Here is a 16,119-nt window from a genome sequence, read left to right as displayed (position 1 = left end):
TCCCTCCCCCGAGCAGGCCCGGGTCTCCGCCTAGGGGTGCGGCTCCGCGAGCGAAGCTCCCCGACCTTTTTGACCTTTGCGTTGCCCCCTCGTCCTCCGACGTCATTCTCCCGGAGATGCAGTCTAGGGTGGCCTCTAGGCCTTGAATATGTCCCCCAAAGAGTAAGGAGGCCTGGGTTCCCATGCGGGGCCGTCGGCCTAGATGCCTTTCCCGCGTTCTAGGGGGCTGTCCGGGACCGGGAAGTGGAGGATGAAAGTTGAGTTCCCCCAGCCGGGCCTGGGAGTTGGCGGAACGTCATGGGGTGCGTGTGAGAATTTGGGGTTCGCGAAATGGTGCCCGGCAGCCCAGATTCTGCATTCCCGTCACGAGAGAGCGTAACTGACGTTGATGTGTTTCACAGGGCAGGTGCCAGGGATGGCCGGGGTCCGGCGCTGTTTTGTTTTGCGTTGTGTTTTATTTCTGGTGGTGTTCCCATATATCTATTAGTTCCACCGCCCTTCTCTGCCCCATCTATGGTTCACCAGCTATAAACTCTCCTTTAGTATGCGGGAAGGTAAGGCTAGAGGTAACCTGAGGCCTTTTCCCTGACGAATTCCGAGACGGCCTTCTCTTCACCCAAATTATTTCCTTCTGGGCAAGTGGAAGCTGTTGGTTAAGAACTTCCCAAAGACATCAAATCAATGACCGAGAAAAGATTAGAACCTAAGTCTTCACATTCCCACTGCGGTGCTCTTTCCATCGTTGTCAAAATCAACTCCGAAAGAGCTGTTAAGGCAGTGCTTAGGCCAGCGCCTGGCACCCAGGAGATGTTCAGTAAATGTTTACTTAGTGTTTTTTATTTCTACGTAGCATGATCCTGTACTGCCTATGTGTGTATGTGCTAGCATAGTATTCACTGAAAGTCAACATTTTTTTGAACGTCAGCTGTGTACGTGCGAGGTTTTTTGTTTTTTTAAGCCTCTAAGGACTGGGCACGGTAGCTCAGGCCTGTAATCCCAGCACTTTGGGAGGCCGAGGCGGGCGGATCACTTGAGGTCAGCAGTTCAAGACCAGCATGACCAACAAGGTGAAACCCCGTCTCTACTAAAAATGCAAAATTAGCCAGGCATGGTGGTACACGCCTTTAATCCCAGCTACTTGGGAGGCTGACGCAGGAGAATCACTTAAACCGGGGAGACAGAGGGTGCAGTGGGCCGAGATCGCACCTTTGCACTCCAGCCTGGGCGGCAGTAAGACTCTGTCTCAAAAAAAAAAAAAAAAGTTATTTATTGTGTCTAATGATGCAACATTAGAAGCAGCTCAGAATGCCTGGTGTCACCACATCTATTTAACATTTTTCTAGTTTTATTAGCCAGTGCAATTAGACAAGAGTTAGAAAATACAAAAATATTAGAAAAGAGAAGGTAAAATTAACATTATTTGCTAATAATGCGATTGTTTACCTGGAAACCTAAAGAGAATTAACTGAAAAACTATTAGAAACATGAAAATTCAATAAAGCAAAGTTAATACCCACAAATTAATAACTTTATTGTGTCCACATTATATTCAGAATTATATTGGAATTATATTGGAATTACACATTCCAAATGTGTAATTGAAAAACAATTTTAATTTACAGTTACAACAAAAACAAAGTGCCTAGGTTTAAACTTAACATGAAATAGGCAGCACCTATATGAAGACAAGTTTCAAACTCTACGAAGAGACATAAATTACTTAGGCAAATGGAAACATACACGTTTTCGTTAGATAGGATTATGCAATATTGTATAGATGTGAATTACTCAACGTACAAATGAAATTCAATTCAATTCCAGTGAAAACATCAATAAGGGTTTTTTTTTTTTTTTTCCCAGAACATAATACAAGACTACTAAAGTCTTTTTGAAAAATTAATGTGAAAACAACAAAGAAAATTTTTTGGGAAAAAAAGAGAAATGAGAGAAGACTAACTGTTATCAGCCTTGTTAAAATATTTTTCAGGCCGGGCACAGTGGCTAACGCCTGTAATTCTAGCACTTTGGGAGGCCAAGGCAGGCGGATTGCCTGAGCTCAGGAGTTTGAGACCAGCCTGGGCAACACGGTGAAACCCCATCTGCACTAAAATACAAAAAAATTAGCCAGGCATGGTGGCACATGCCTGTAGTCCCAGCTACTTGGGAGGCTGAGGCAGGAGAATTGCTCGAACCTGGGAGGCGGAGGTTGCAGTGAGCTGAGATCTTGCCACTGCACTCCAGCTTGGGGACAGAGCGAGACTGTCTCTAAAAAGAAAAAAATTTTTTTATTCACAGTGATGATGGTTTTTCAGCGTTCACAATTTCCACCAGAAAGGTTTTCCTTAGTGTTGGGTAAACCTTCCTTGGATGTCTGTGAGAGCTTTTTGCATGCATTCCCATATTGGTTTCTGTGATGTATAAAAGTAGACTCCCATGTTACAAATAGGAAACTATGCCGTGATACCTGAGTCTTGACATCATCACATTCACATGTTTGGTGTTGGAAGTTAAAACATGATTCCCTTTTCAAGTGTGGTTCTTGAGAGACTCAGGTACGTTTTGTGACAGGCAGTAGCATCTTAAGAATTCTTAAGTCCAAGAAGGGACTTGCTCCTGATCTCCCTGAAGATCTCTACCATTTAATTAAGAAGTAGTTGTTGTTCGAAAGCATCTTGAACAGAAAGAATATAAGGATGCTAAATTCCGTCTGATTCTGATAGAGAGCCGGAGTCACCCTTTGGCTCAATATTGTAAGACCAAGTGAGTCCTCCCTCCCAATTGGAAGTGAGTGATCTGCAGCCTCTGTCCTGGTCATATAAATTTGTCTATGTACTCAAGCAATGAAATGATTGTTTTATTTAAAAAAAAATTTTTTTTCAAGCTACCAAACTTTTCCCATTGGTATTGGGAAGGAAAATGGAGACATCAGTGGAACAGAGTAGAGTCCAGTAATAAACACAAATACATAAGGAAATTCAATTTACAACAAATGTAGTAAAAGTATGGGAAAATAGAGACCATTTAGTAAATATTGCTGGAACAACTATGTACTATTTGAGAGTAGGTTCGATTCCTATTACATTCCTTTCTCAAAAATAAATTCTAGGCTGGGCACGGTGGTTCATGCCTGTAATTCCAACACTTTGGGAGGCTGAGGTGGGCAGATCACGAGGTCAGGAGATCGAGACCATCCTGGCCAACATGGTGAAACCCCATCTCTCCTAAAAATATATATATAAATAAATTCTAGATGGATAAAAGTTTTAAGTGTAACTTTTTAAATAACTTATTATTTTGCCTTAGTGGTAAAAGTAACACATACTCATTTTAAAGCATTTGGAAAATATAGGATGATATACAGGTAAAGCATTTTAAAGTTAAAAATTAAGGAATGCCTTAGTAATTAATCATTGGCTCAAACAGCAAATCAAAACAAATGACAAAGTAACTAGCTAGCAATGAAAAGGAGGGAATATTTGTGTATCACAGACTATTGTGCAACCATAAAAAAGTGAGTAGAGCTATTTTAAAGTTAACTTGGGAACCATAATTTGTTATTGCTAAGAGAGAAAAGCAAACTCTAGAAGTATGTGCAATACTCTATGAAGTGAGTACTTTTTACTGCAAGTAGGACAAACCCAATTCAATTGATTTAACAGGAAATTTTTTTTTTTTCTCTTTTTGAGACAGCGTCTCCCTCTGCCACCCAGGCTGGAGTGCAGTGGCACCATCGTGGTTCACTGCAGCCCCTCCTCCTAGGCTCAAAAAAAAAAAAAAAAAAAAGGAACTAATCTAATAGATATTTGGAGATGTGGATCTCATCTTGGCAGTGAGGTCAAGGCTAGACAGGTATCATTGAAAGCATAAGAATAGAAGACATCTTCAAAAGAAAAGAGCACAGGATTGAGAACTCAACTGAAAACATATGCATATTTAGTAATAAGGGAGGAATTTTAAAATAATTTTTCTTAAAATCTTTTAACACTTGTTTCAGTTATAGTTTTGTCTTTTTTTTTTTTTTTTTTTTTTTTTTTTGAGACGGAGTCTCGCTCTGTAGCCCAGGCTAGAGTGCAGTGGCCAGATCTCAGCTCACTGCAACCTCCGCCTCCCGGGTTCACGCCATTCTCCGGCCTCAGCCTCCCGAGTAGCTGGGACTACAGGCGCCCACCACCTCGCCCGGCTAGTTTTTTGTATTTCTTAGTAGAGACGGGGTTTCACCGTGTTAGCCAGGATGGTCTTGATCTCCTGACCTCGTGATCCACCCGTCTCGGCCTCCCAAAGTGCTGGGATTACAGGCTTGAGCCACCACGCCCGGCCTTTTTTTTTTTTTTTTTTTTTTTTTTAGGACAGAGTTCACTCTTACCGCCCAGGCTGGAGTGCAATGGCAGCAATCTCAGCTCACTGCAACCTCCGCCTCCCAGGTTTACACAATTCTCCTGCCTCAGCCTCCCAAGTAGCTGGGATTACAGGTGCCTGCCACCATGCCTGGCTAATTTTTATATCTTTGTAGAGAGGGGTTTTGCCATGTTGGCCAGGCTAATCTTGAACTCGTGACCTCAGGTGATCCGCCCTCCTCAGCCTCTGAAAGTGCTGAGATTACAGGTGTGAGCCACCACGCCACACCACTTTTGTCTTTTGAAAATGCTTTTTCATGGTGATGGAGGAACCATAATGAAGAAATATACTTATTATGTATGTGTTCTCACTGTATATTTACTAAATGCCTGTATTTTTTACCTTTTTAGAGCTGTATTATAAAGCGATACTGTGAGAAAAGATTCGTGTCTAAATACCTGGCAACAATTGGAATTGACTATGGAGTTACAAAGTAAGTATATTGTTCCCCTGGGTTTATAAGTTACATAGAAGTTCAGAACTTTCCAAAATGATCTATATTTGCATCAGTGCACTTGTGTAGGTAATCTTGAAATGGAGACTTTGAAGATAAGTTGGGAAAGATGGGAATAGGAGACCTTTAAAGGTATCTAGTGATCATATCATTCATTCAGCCCATGTATTGGTATTGAGCGCATCCAGTTTGCCAGGCCTCATGTTAGGTGTAGGCTACAATGATGAAGATGTCAACACGAAGCCTAAATGGCAGGTGTAACTTTCCAGGAAACATGTTTTTATATTAGCAGTTCCTTCTAGCAGGTGTGTTTTTAGAGCATTTTGAAATATTCTCTCTAAAAAGTCTATAAATATTGTGTGAAACATTTTCTACCAGAGAACTTTTTTTATTGGTTTATGATCTTCATAGCTATTAGAATCCAGCAAAAATGGGCCAGACACGGTGGCTCACACTTGTAATCCCAGCACTTTGGGAGGCCGAGGTGGGCGGATCACGAGGTCAGGAGTTCAAGACCAGCCTGACCAACATAGTGAACCCCTGTCTCTAAGAAAAATACAAAAATTAGCCAGGTGTGGTAGCACACATCTGTAGTCCCAGCTACTCAAGAGGCTGAGGCAGGAGAATCACTTGAACCTGAGAGGCAGAGGTTGCAGTGAGCCGAGACCGTGCCATTGCACTCCAGCCTGGGCAACAGTGAGACTCCATCCCAAAAAAAGAAAAAAGAAATGAACAGGTAAAAGTAAAGTTGGGTCTAATTGGGGATTTATGTGGCGATGAGTCAGGAGGGGGTTGAGCTTGAAGAGTTGGATGTAATTAGCAGGAAATAGCCATATAGTAGAATTGGAGTAGGTAGCATACTCCCTAAACATGAAATTTCAGGTGTTCACTGTCTTGGCCCCATTCTGGCCTTCCCCCTTTTCTCTGTTCCGTTACACACTTTACTTTCCATCCACACTGAACTGCTACCCTCAGACTTTCTACCTCAGCATCATTATGCAGCCTGTCCACTTGGAACACCTCTGCCAGTTTCTCTGAGATATAAACATTCTCCTGTTCCCGTAAGGTCTTCTAAACATGCCCTTTATTGGTCAGGACTCTTTTTGGTTGCAAATGACAGAAATCCTAAACTTCTCTATGCTATTTATGGTACTTACCAAAAATTGCCTTGTATTGTTATTACTTGTATATGTGTAATGTCTCCTTCTAGATTATAAACTCTCTGAAAATGTATTAGTATAAATTTTCTCCAAGTGCCTGGCATAGTGCTTATACCTAATAGGTACTCAACAAATGTTTATTGTTAGGTAAGATAGATACATCTAAAGAGGAAGATTGCCAGATTAGACTATGAGGGCAATTTTTAAGAAGGTAGACTAAAGTCGTGACATATAGCTAGCAGAATGTCAATTAGGTGAAGAGTGGAATCAAGTTCAGATGTATTCTTCATGGCTATTTAAAGTGGCCCCAGTAAATGGTAAAGTAAAACTCAAGAGTTCTGTGTAATGCTCTTATAGCACTGTTTTTCAACTGACAGCAGCAGAGGGTATTTCTGCAAATTTTCTTTAAAGAATGAAAATTGTGGCCGGGTGCGGTGGCTCACGCCTGTAATCCCAGCACTTTGGGAGGCCGAGACGGGCGGATCACGAGGTCAGGAGATCAAGACCATCCTGACTAACACGGTGAAACCCCGTCTCTACCAAAAAAGACAAAAAACTAGCCAGGCGAGGTGGCGGGCGCCTGTAGTCCCAGCTACCCGGGAGGCTGAGGCAGGAGAATGGCGGGAACCCGGGAGGCAGAGCTTGCAGTGAGCTGAGATCCGGCCACTGTACTCCAGCCTTGGCGACAGAGCGAGACTCCGTCTAAAAAAAAAAAAAAAAAAAAAGAATGAAAATTGTAGCTCTTGGCAGTGAAATGTACAAAGCTCTTCATTTGAAATTCACATTTCTGGCTTGGCACAGTGGCTCACGCCTGTAATCCCAGCACTTTGGGAAGCCAAGGTGGGCGGATCACCTGAGACCAGGAGTTCGAGACCAGCCTGGCCAACATGGTGAAACCTCGTCTCTACTAAAAATACAAAAATTAGCCAGATGTGGTAGCAGGTGCCTATAATCCCAACTACTTGGGAGGCTGAGGTGGGAAAATCACTTGAACCTGGGAGGCGGTGGTTGCAGTAAGCCAAGATTACGCCACTGCACTCCAACCTGGGCAGCAGAATGAGACTCCTTCTCAAAACTAAATAAAAATAAAAATGAAATTCACATTCTTTCTTTTTTTCTCCCCTGAGACAGAGTTTCGCTCTTGTCACCCAGGCTGGAGTGCAGTGGTGCAATCTCAGCTCGATGCAACCTCAGCTCGCTGCAACCTCCGCCTGCCAGGTTTAAGTGATTCTCCTGTCTCAGCCTCCCGAGTTGCTGGGATTACAGGCACGTGCCACCACACCCAGCTAATTTTTGTATTCTTAGTAGAGACAGGGTTTCACCATGTTGGCCAGGCTGGTCTCAAACTCCTGACCTCGTGATCCGTCCACCTCGGCCTCCCAAAGTGCTGGGTTTACAGGCATGAGCCACTGCATCCAGCCTGAAATTCACCTTTCTTTCTAGTTTTCTTTTCCTCTTTCCTACTTCAAAGCATAGGATTTCATCAGTGATGTAGTAGGACATCCTGTTTAGGGTAGGTCTGTTCTGAATTCATATAAGTAGCTAGTTTATTTATCTAAGATGTGAGAATTACCATATTATGCCATAGGACCGTGGTATATTCAACAGACTATTTTGTTTCTGGCAGAAATTTTTTTGGAAGAGATGTTTGTCCCATGATGAGTCAGGAGAATATAATTGACAGAAACCTATTTCAAACCAACTTAAGCAAAATAAAAGAAAAAGGATATTAATCAGTTCACATAATCTAGCAACAAGGATGCAGCTGGGCCTCAGAGATGGCTGGAATCGGGGAGGGAATATAGACAGGTCATTTCACTACATCTCTCTCCGTCTCTACCTATTGGCCTGGAATAACTTTTTTTTTTTTTCCGAGATGGAGTCTGGCTCTGTCGCCCAAGCTGGAGTGCAGTGGCCGGTTCTCAGCTCACTGCAAGCTCCGTCTCCCGGGTTCACAACATTCTCCTGCCTCAGCCTCCCGAGTAGCTGGGACTACGGGCACCGCCACCTCGCCCGGCTAGTTTTTGTATTTTTTAGTAGAGACGGGGTTTCACCGTGTTAGCCAGGATGGTCTCGATCTCCTGACCTCGTGATCTGCCCGTCTCAGCCTCCCAAAGTGCTGGGATTACAGGCTTGAGCCACCGCACCCGGCCTGGAATAACTTTTAAACATTCATCCTTGTGTTTTTCTTTAGTGTTTGAATTATTTCTAATGTTCCTTTATCATATTCCACTGGTGATTTTTCATGGAAAAAAAAAAGACTGGAAGAAAATATGCTATGATGTTAACAGTAGTTAATTCTAATATGAATAGTTACTGTTTCCCCTTTGGTTTTATTCTTTATTTCCAAATATCTGAAAACAAATTCACTATTGCTCTTGCTCAAATAAAGATCACAAGAAAATTAAACAGACATGATTCATGTAAGTCTTTGTTATTCTACTGTGTGAGAACCGAATATAACCAGTGGCAATTAAGATGTCTCTTACTAAGTGAAATAAGAGTTTTCATTTTCCTTCATCTTGCTCCTCCTTATCCCAAATCAGTTTTTCTTAATGCCATAGTAATAGCTGCCCTTTGTTGGTTGGGAGTGGTGGACCAAAGTTTCTAGAGGTGAAGGTGAAAGTAAAGTAATTGAGAATGCCTACTGCATGTGGGTTCAGTGTTCTTGGGATAAGAAAGCAGGATGGGCCGGGCGCAGTGGCTCAAGCCTGTAATCCCAGCACTTTGGGAGGCCGAGATGGGCAGATCACGAGGTCAGGAGATCAAGACCATCCTGGCTAACACGGTGAAACCCCGTCTCTACTAAAAAATACAAAAAACTAGCTGGGTGTGGTGGCGGGCGCCTGTAGTCCCAGCTACTCAAGAGTCTGAGGCAGGAGAGTGGCATAAACCCGGGAGGCGGAGCTTGCAGTGAGCTGAGATCTGGCCACTGCACTCCAGCCTGGGCAACAGAGTGAGACTCCGTCTCAAAAAAAAAAAAGAAAGAAAGCAGGGTCTTCTGTCAGGTTGCTGACTGCTGTTGTAAAGATGATCTGGAATGAAGAAGAGGCACTAAGAAAGCTTCATAAATTGCATACACATACCCTTTTGAAATTTATAAATGATACTAAGGTAAATGGAGAAACCATGACTTTCTTTGGGATTGTTTCCATTTGAACATTTCAGGGTACACGTCAGAGACAGAGAAATCAAAGTTAACATCTTTGATATGGCTGGACATCCCTTCTTCTATGAGGTAAGAAAGCCTTTTTGACAAAAGCTATATCCAGTATTGGTGGTGGTTTGGGGAGAGATCCTGAATTATATGAAACAACCAATATTGATATCATGTGTAAAATTGCATAATTTTAGCTTGATCGTGGCTTGCCTTCAGAGCCTTAAGTTAATAGACACCTGTTGATCTTTTAGGTTATCCTGTTAAATAGTGGTAGGAAATTTCATTGCTAATATTTCAAACATTTCGATAAGACATTTTGACTTTCAGAGGGCTTTTGCTTTTTACCTCATACTTTAGCCTAAAATGTGAAAAAAAAAAAATTACATTTATGCTTGGACTTAAGAATTCAGTGATGTGACTTCTTTGACAGCAGAGTACTGGAGTGATCGTTCCTATTCATGCCTAGTCATCTGCATTCTTTCCAGAGAAGAAACTAAAGCAACCACTTGGTTTATTTTCATCTGCTTGCCAGCTCTAAGTAATCCCCACATGAATCTCATGACCATTCTCTTTTGTTTTTCCTTCCTTGGGCTTTGTCATTTTTCCTAAGGAGGTTTTTTGCTCTTTTCTGGTTTGGCTGTTTCACTTCTGCCCTTATCTTCATCATTTCCTTCTCTCTGCTTGCTTTAAGCTTATTTTGCTCTTTTTGTTTTAGATTCTTGAGGTGGGATCTTAGATTATTGATTTGAGACTTTTTCCTTTTTTAATAAATTCATTTAATGCTACATATTTCCCTCTCAGCACAGCTTTGTGTCCCACAAATTCTGAGATGTTGTATTTTCATTTTCATTCAGTTCAATGTATTTCTTTAATTTCCCTTGAGACTTTGTGTTTGACGCATGAGTTATTTAGAAGTGTGTTATTCAGGCCGGGCACAGTAGCTCATGCCTGTAATCCCAGCACTTTGGGAGGCCAAGAAGGGTAGATTACCTGAGGTCAGGAATTCGAGACCAGCCTGGCCAACATGGCGAAACCCTGTCTCTATTAAAAATACAAACATGAGCCGGGCGTGGTGGTGCATCCCTGTAATCCCAGCTTCTCAGGAGGCTGAGGCAGGAGAATCACTTGAACAGGCGGAGGTTACAGGGATCCAAAATCGCGCCACTTCACTCCAGCCTGGGTGAAAGAGTGAAACTCCATTTTGAAAAAGAAAGTGTGTTATTCAAAAACAAAAAAAACACAAAAAAATGCTGGGCGCGGTGGCTCACGCCTGTAATCCCAGCACTTTGGGAGGCCGAGGCGGGTGGATCACCTGAGGTCGGGAGTTCAAGACCAGCCTGACCAACATGGAGAAACCCCATCTCTACTGAAAATACAAAATTTGCTAGGCATGGTGGCACATGCCTGTAATCCCAGTTACTCGGGAGGCTGAGGCAAGAGAATCGCTTGAATCTGGGAGGCGGAGGTTGCGGTGAGCCGAGATCACACCATTGCACTCCAGCCTGGGCAAAAAGAGCGAAACTCCGTCTCAAAAAAAAAAAAAACACATACACACATACAAAAACAAAAGAAAAAAAGTGTGGTGTTTAGTTTCCAAGTGTTAGGAGATTTTCCTGTTATCCTTCTGTTACTGATTTCTAGTTTGATTCCATTGTGATCAGAGGCTGCCTCAGTGATGATGGCTGCTGACTGATCAGGGTGGTGGTTGATGTGGCAGTTTCTTAAAATAAGACAACAATAAAGTTTGACACATTGATTGACTCTTCCTTTCATGAAAGATTTCTCTGTACCATGCAATGGTATTTGACAGCATTTTCACCCACATTAGAACTTCATTCAAAATTGGAGTCAATTCAGTTAAACTCTGCTGCTGCTTTATCAACTAAGTTTATGTAATATTCTAAATTCTTGGTTGTCATTTCAACAATGTTCATAGCATCTTCACTAGGAGTAGATTCCATCTCAAGAAACCACTTTCTTTGCTCATTGATATGTAGCAATTCCTTATTTATTTTTTACTGTGAGACTGCAGTAATACAGTCACATCTTCAGGCCCTATTTCTGATTCTAGTTTTCTTCCTGTTTCCACCACATCTGCAGTTACTTCCTCCACTGATGTCTTGAACTCCTCCAAAGTTATCTGCAAGGGTTGGATCCAACTTCCAAACTCTTGTTAAGGTTGATACTTTGACCTCTCCCCTGAATCACAGATGTTCTTAATGGTATCTAGCATGGTGAATGCTTTCCAAAAGGTTTTCAATTTGCTTTGCCATGCAAATTGAATCACTATGGAAGCTATAGCCTTGCAAAATGTATTTCTTAAACAGTAAGACTTCAAAGTCAAAATTATTCCTTGATCCATGGATTGCAGAATGGATGTTGTGTTAGCAGGCATAATAAAAACAGCTTTAATCTCCTTGTACATCTCCATCAGAGCTCTTGGGTAACTAAGTGCATTGTGAATGAGCGTAATATTTTGAAAGGAATCTTTTTTTCTGAGTAGTAGGCCTCAATAGTGGGCTTAAAATATTCAGTAAACTGTGCTTAAACAGATGTGCTGTCATCCAGACCTTGCTGTTCCATTTATAGAGCACGGGCAGAGCAGATTTAGCATAATTCTTAAGGGCCCTAGGATTTTCGTTATGGCAAATGAGCATCAGCTCATTTAGCCCCTAATAGCTCTGTTAACCTGTAACAAGAGAGTCAGCCTGTCCTTTGAAGCTTTTGAAGCCAGGCATTGACTTTTCCTTTCTAGCCTTGAAAGTCTTAGATATCATCTTCTTCCATTAGATCAATCTATTCCAAGGCTGTTTCATCTACATTGAAAATCTATTGCTTAGATTAGCCACCTTCATCAATGATCTTAGCTAGATATTTTGAATAATTTGCAGCACTATATCAACATATGCTGCTTCATGTTGCCCTTTTATGTTGCGAAGATGGCTTTTTTCCTTAAACCTCACGAACCAACCACTGCTAGCTTCCAACTTTTCCTCTGCAGCTTCCTCATCTCTCTCAGCCTTCATGGAAATGAAGAGAGTTACAGACTTGTTGTGCATTAGGTTTTGGCTTAAGAGAAGGTTGAGGCTGGTTTGGACTTCTATCCAGACCACTAACGCTTTCTCCATGTCAGCAATATGCTGTCTCACTTTCTTATCATTCATGTGTTTACAAGAGTAGCACTTTTAATTTGGTACAAAAGGCCCAGCTTTTGGCCAGTTTTCGAAATGCCTTCCTCACTAAGCTTAATCATTTCAAGATTTTGATTTAAAATGAGAGATATGTGACTCTTCCTTTTACTTGAACACTTAGGGGCCATTGTATTGTTATTAATTAACCTACTTTCAATATTGTTTTGTCTCATGGAATAGGAAGGCCCAAGGAGTGGAAGAGAGATGGGGCAACAGCCATTTGGTGGAACAGTCAGAATATATACAACATTTATTAAGTTTGCTGTCTTAAATGATCTTATATGTTCATGGTACCCCAAAACACTTAAAATAGTAACAGATATCACTGATCACAGATCATCATAACAGATATAATGATGAAGTTTGAAATATTATAAGTGTTACCAAAATGTGACACACACATAAAATGAACACACACTGCGGAAAAATGGCACCGATAGACTTGCTTGACTTGGGGTTGCCACAAATCTTCACTTTGTAAAAAAACACAATATATACATACCATGCAATAAAGTGAGGTGTGCCTGTGTGCCTTACATAGGTGCAATAAAGTGAGGTGTGCCTGTCTCTGCTAGGCCCTGTGGGTGACACAAGGGTGGATACATGAAGATGCATGTCTTCACATTTCTTCTAGTGTAGGAGGGAAGACAGCTGGATATGCTACTAACTGTAAAACTGGGCAGGAAGTGATAGCACTATTAGGAGTACAAAACCATATGGTACTCCAGGGGACGTAGAGATTACATTCTGTTTTGCAGGAGTAGGGGGCTGGATGGTGAGGAATGGGACAGAGAAAGCTGCATGAGAGATACAGCATTATAGCCAGGGCTTGAACAATTAAAGATAAAGAGGTGTCTGTTTCCAGATGGAATTAGAAAGGCATGGGGCAGGTTTGGGGAATGAGAGATTACCCACTTTGAAGGTCGGGGATAGTGGGAGGATAAGACTCGGAAGGTTGGTGGAGGACTGATCAGAAACTTTTAACATTGTTTGAGAAAGTTGGAACTTTGGAGAATAGTTTGAGAAGGAAGAAGTTGAAGGGTTTCCTGTGTGCATATTGAATTTGAGATTCCAACAGGACATTCAGCTGGAAGAATCTGGTGCTAATTAGAAATGGAAGTCTGGCACCTCAGAGGAGAGGGCTCATCTTGGAGATTCTCACAGTTGAAACTGTACAAGTGGTTGATGTTGCTGATTTGGGAGGAAGGATTCAAAAAGACAGGAAGAGGGCACAGGACAGGATTTGGGGGATTTTGGTGGTAAGCTGGAATGGGAGCAATAGAGAGAAGAGGAGTTGGTGAAAGAGAATTTAAGAGCCTAGGGAATGTGATGTATGGGAGCCAAGGCAGCGAGAGTTTTAGGAAAGAAGAGAGAGCCCATTGTTACTACTGTAGAAGGGCCAAAGACCATGAGTACTGAGGAAGGGGACTGGTGGCTTAGTCATCTTCAGTTCTTTCTGATTTTGTTGGTTTTAACTTTAGGGGATAGCTTCTTAGTTTTCTGTAAACAAATAGGAGCACTTAATATCCTTAGTGCAGATACCTGCCTATGCCCAGAAACCCTACCTGATATGTATAACATGTTTTCATTTCTTATACTACATAGCCTGTGTGGGTCTGAGTACATTTGGGAATTCTGTGAAAAGAACGTATAATATATGGCCTCTGTCAGGGTTCTTTCTGGAACTTTGTCCCGGAAACCCTGTCTGTCAATGCTGCTCCTCACCCACTTAACCTCTCTCTGGCCCTAATGTTTGAGTATGCCCATACTTCATGCTGCTTCTTCCCGGATTTGGAATGAAGCTCAGAGAATGGATGCAAGGAAGGAAGGGGAGGGTGTTAAATAGACATTGTTTTTCAGGCACCATGCTAAGTACTTTGCCTGCATTATCTCATTTAACCTTCATAATAACCCTGTGAAGTAAGTAGTATTATCCCCATTTTACAGATGAGGAAACTGAGACGCAGAGAGGTTAAGTGACTTGCCCAAGATCACACAACTAGTAAGTAAGTGTGAACCCAGATCTGTCTGACTCCAGAGCCTGTGCTCTTTTCCATTGTATTACACTGAGGCTCTGAGTTTGGAGTTCTAAAGTTGTTGTGCAGACCCGAGAGTCAGGAAAGCTCTGTCTAGCACCCTGGGGGAAGCCAGCTTTGGGATATGATTTATAAATGGCTGTACCCATTGCTGACACTTGTGTCATTTTTGCCTTAAGTTCTTTTGAATTGCTCACTCACCCTCCTAATTCTTCCTAAGAAGAACTTTATATAATTGGTGTTCTTTTAAGGTCTACTAATAATTAAAGACTGATTTCCTCTAGGGAGTGGAACTGGAGGTGGGATGGGGTGGGGCAGGAGGCTATTGTTTTCCATTGTAGGTCCTTTCTATACTAATACATTTTTAGAATGACATTACTTTGATTCTATAAAAAATCCTCTGAAGACCAGTAGAAACAGATGCAATAGCAAACACTAAGAATACACAAGAGAACACACTTTGCCAGGTTAATGACTATGAGATATATTCTTATAACATCACAAAAACTACGTTTTGTGTATCTGTCCTTTTATTTGAAGGTTCGAAATGAGTTTTATAAGGACACACAGGGTGTGATACTGGTCTATGATGTTGGGCAGAAAGACTCCTTTGACGCCCTTGATGCGTGGCTGGCAGAAATGAAGCAAGAGCTTGGACCTCATGGAAACATGGAAAATATTATATTTGTAGTTTGTGCCAACAAGGTAACCCCTCTGGAAATGGTGTGTTCAGGTTTCTAGGGGAAGAGTGGAGCTTTGAGTGTTGGGAAACAAAAAGAAAAGAAAAATTCCTTATTGTATAATATGGGAATCAATAACCTTTCAAAACATAACGTCCCTAAGACAAAAAGAAAACAGCACAGCAACCTAAAACCTGCTACATCAAGATTTGTATACTTTTTTTTTTTTTTTCCTGGTGCCATACTTGGGGAAGGATGTTTGTGACTGAGCGGGAGCAATGGGTCCTAATAATCACACTCTGACCCGAGTGGAGTAGGGGCATTAATTAGGTGATGTGGACTATGGAAAGGTATGAAAAGCAGACTGTGGCCCCAAGGGTATGGCAGATATCATGAAACCAACTTTCACAGAACTGAGTAACAGCTGTTTTCCCAAGGGATCAGGTGGGACATTACAGCAACAGGCACTCGTCCTATTGCCATAGAATATCAGTCTACATTCAATATTAGGTTTTGTTTGTGTCCCTTTGGTCCTGGTAATTTTACATACTAGTGCAGATGTTTACTAAGAATAGCTTTGCCTTAGTAAAGGATTGACAAAGACCCTCACTGGGTCCATTCTAGTAGGACAAGGTTGTAATCTTCTCTCTGCCCCCCGACCCCTTCTATTTCAGATTGATTGTACCAAACACCGCTGTGTAGATGAAAGTGAAGGACGTCTTTGGGCTGAAAGCAAAGGGTTCCTGTACTTTGAAACTTCAGCACAAACTGGAGAAGGCATTAATGAGATGTTCCAGGTAAGCTAGCATTTTGTCGTTTTAAGGTTTGTGTCAAGGCCACTGTGCCAATTTTTAGTTTAAATTATAGGAAGCAAAAAAGTAATAGGAATTTCTCATTAGAATAAGCTCTTTCTTTTCAAAGAATCTAGTGAGATAGAAATAGAGAAAGGGGAAGAGAAAGGAAGAGAGAATGAGAATGAGTGATCTGCCTGCTGTCTATTTTAGATGAAACTTAGCTGATCATCAGAATTACCTGAGGAAATT

General features: G+C 41.7%; 1 protein-coding gene across 3 annotated transcripts in view; it reads left to right on the top strand.

Moving 5' to 3' along the window:
- The window catches only part of LOC105479807 (DnaJ heat shock protein family (Hsp40) member C27), a 29,761-nt gene that overhangs the window by 376 nt on the left and 13,266 nt on the right, over positions 1-16,119 (top strand). For all 3 annotated transcript variants that reach the window (XR_011611552.1, XM_071076301.1, XM_071076302.1), the window contains exons 2-5: positions 4,746-4,828; positions 9,178-9,247; positions 14,937-15,101; positions 15,751-15,873. Coding sequence is in view for 2 of the 3 variants with exons in the window: in XM_071076301.1 (XP_070932402.1) it covers positions 4,746-4,828; positions 9,178-9,247; positions 14,937-15,101; positions 15,751-15,873 (441 nt within the window). In the remaining variant the exon portion in view is untranslated. The remainder of the gene's footprint in view (positions 1-4,745; positions 4,829-9,177; positions 9,248-14,936; positions 15,102-15,750; positions 15,874-16,119) is intronic.

The sequence above is a fragment of the Macaca nemestrina genome, chromosome 13 (assembly GCF_043159975.1).
Source record: "Macaca nemestrina isolate mMacNem1 chromosome 13, mMacNem.hap1, whole genome shotgun sequence".
Lineage (NCBI taxonomy): Eukaryota > Metazoa > Chordata > Mammalia > Primates > Cercopithecidae > Macaca > Macaca nemestrina.
Note: the sequence above shows the minus strand (reverse complement) of the source record. Positions and strands in the feature narration are given on the sequence as shown.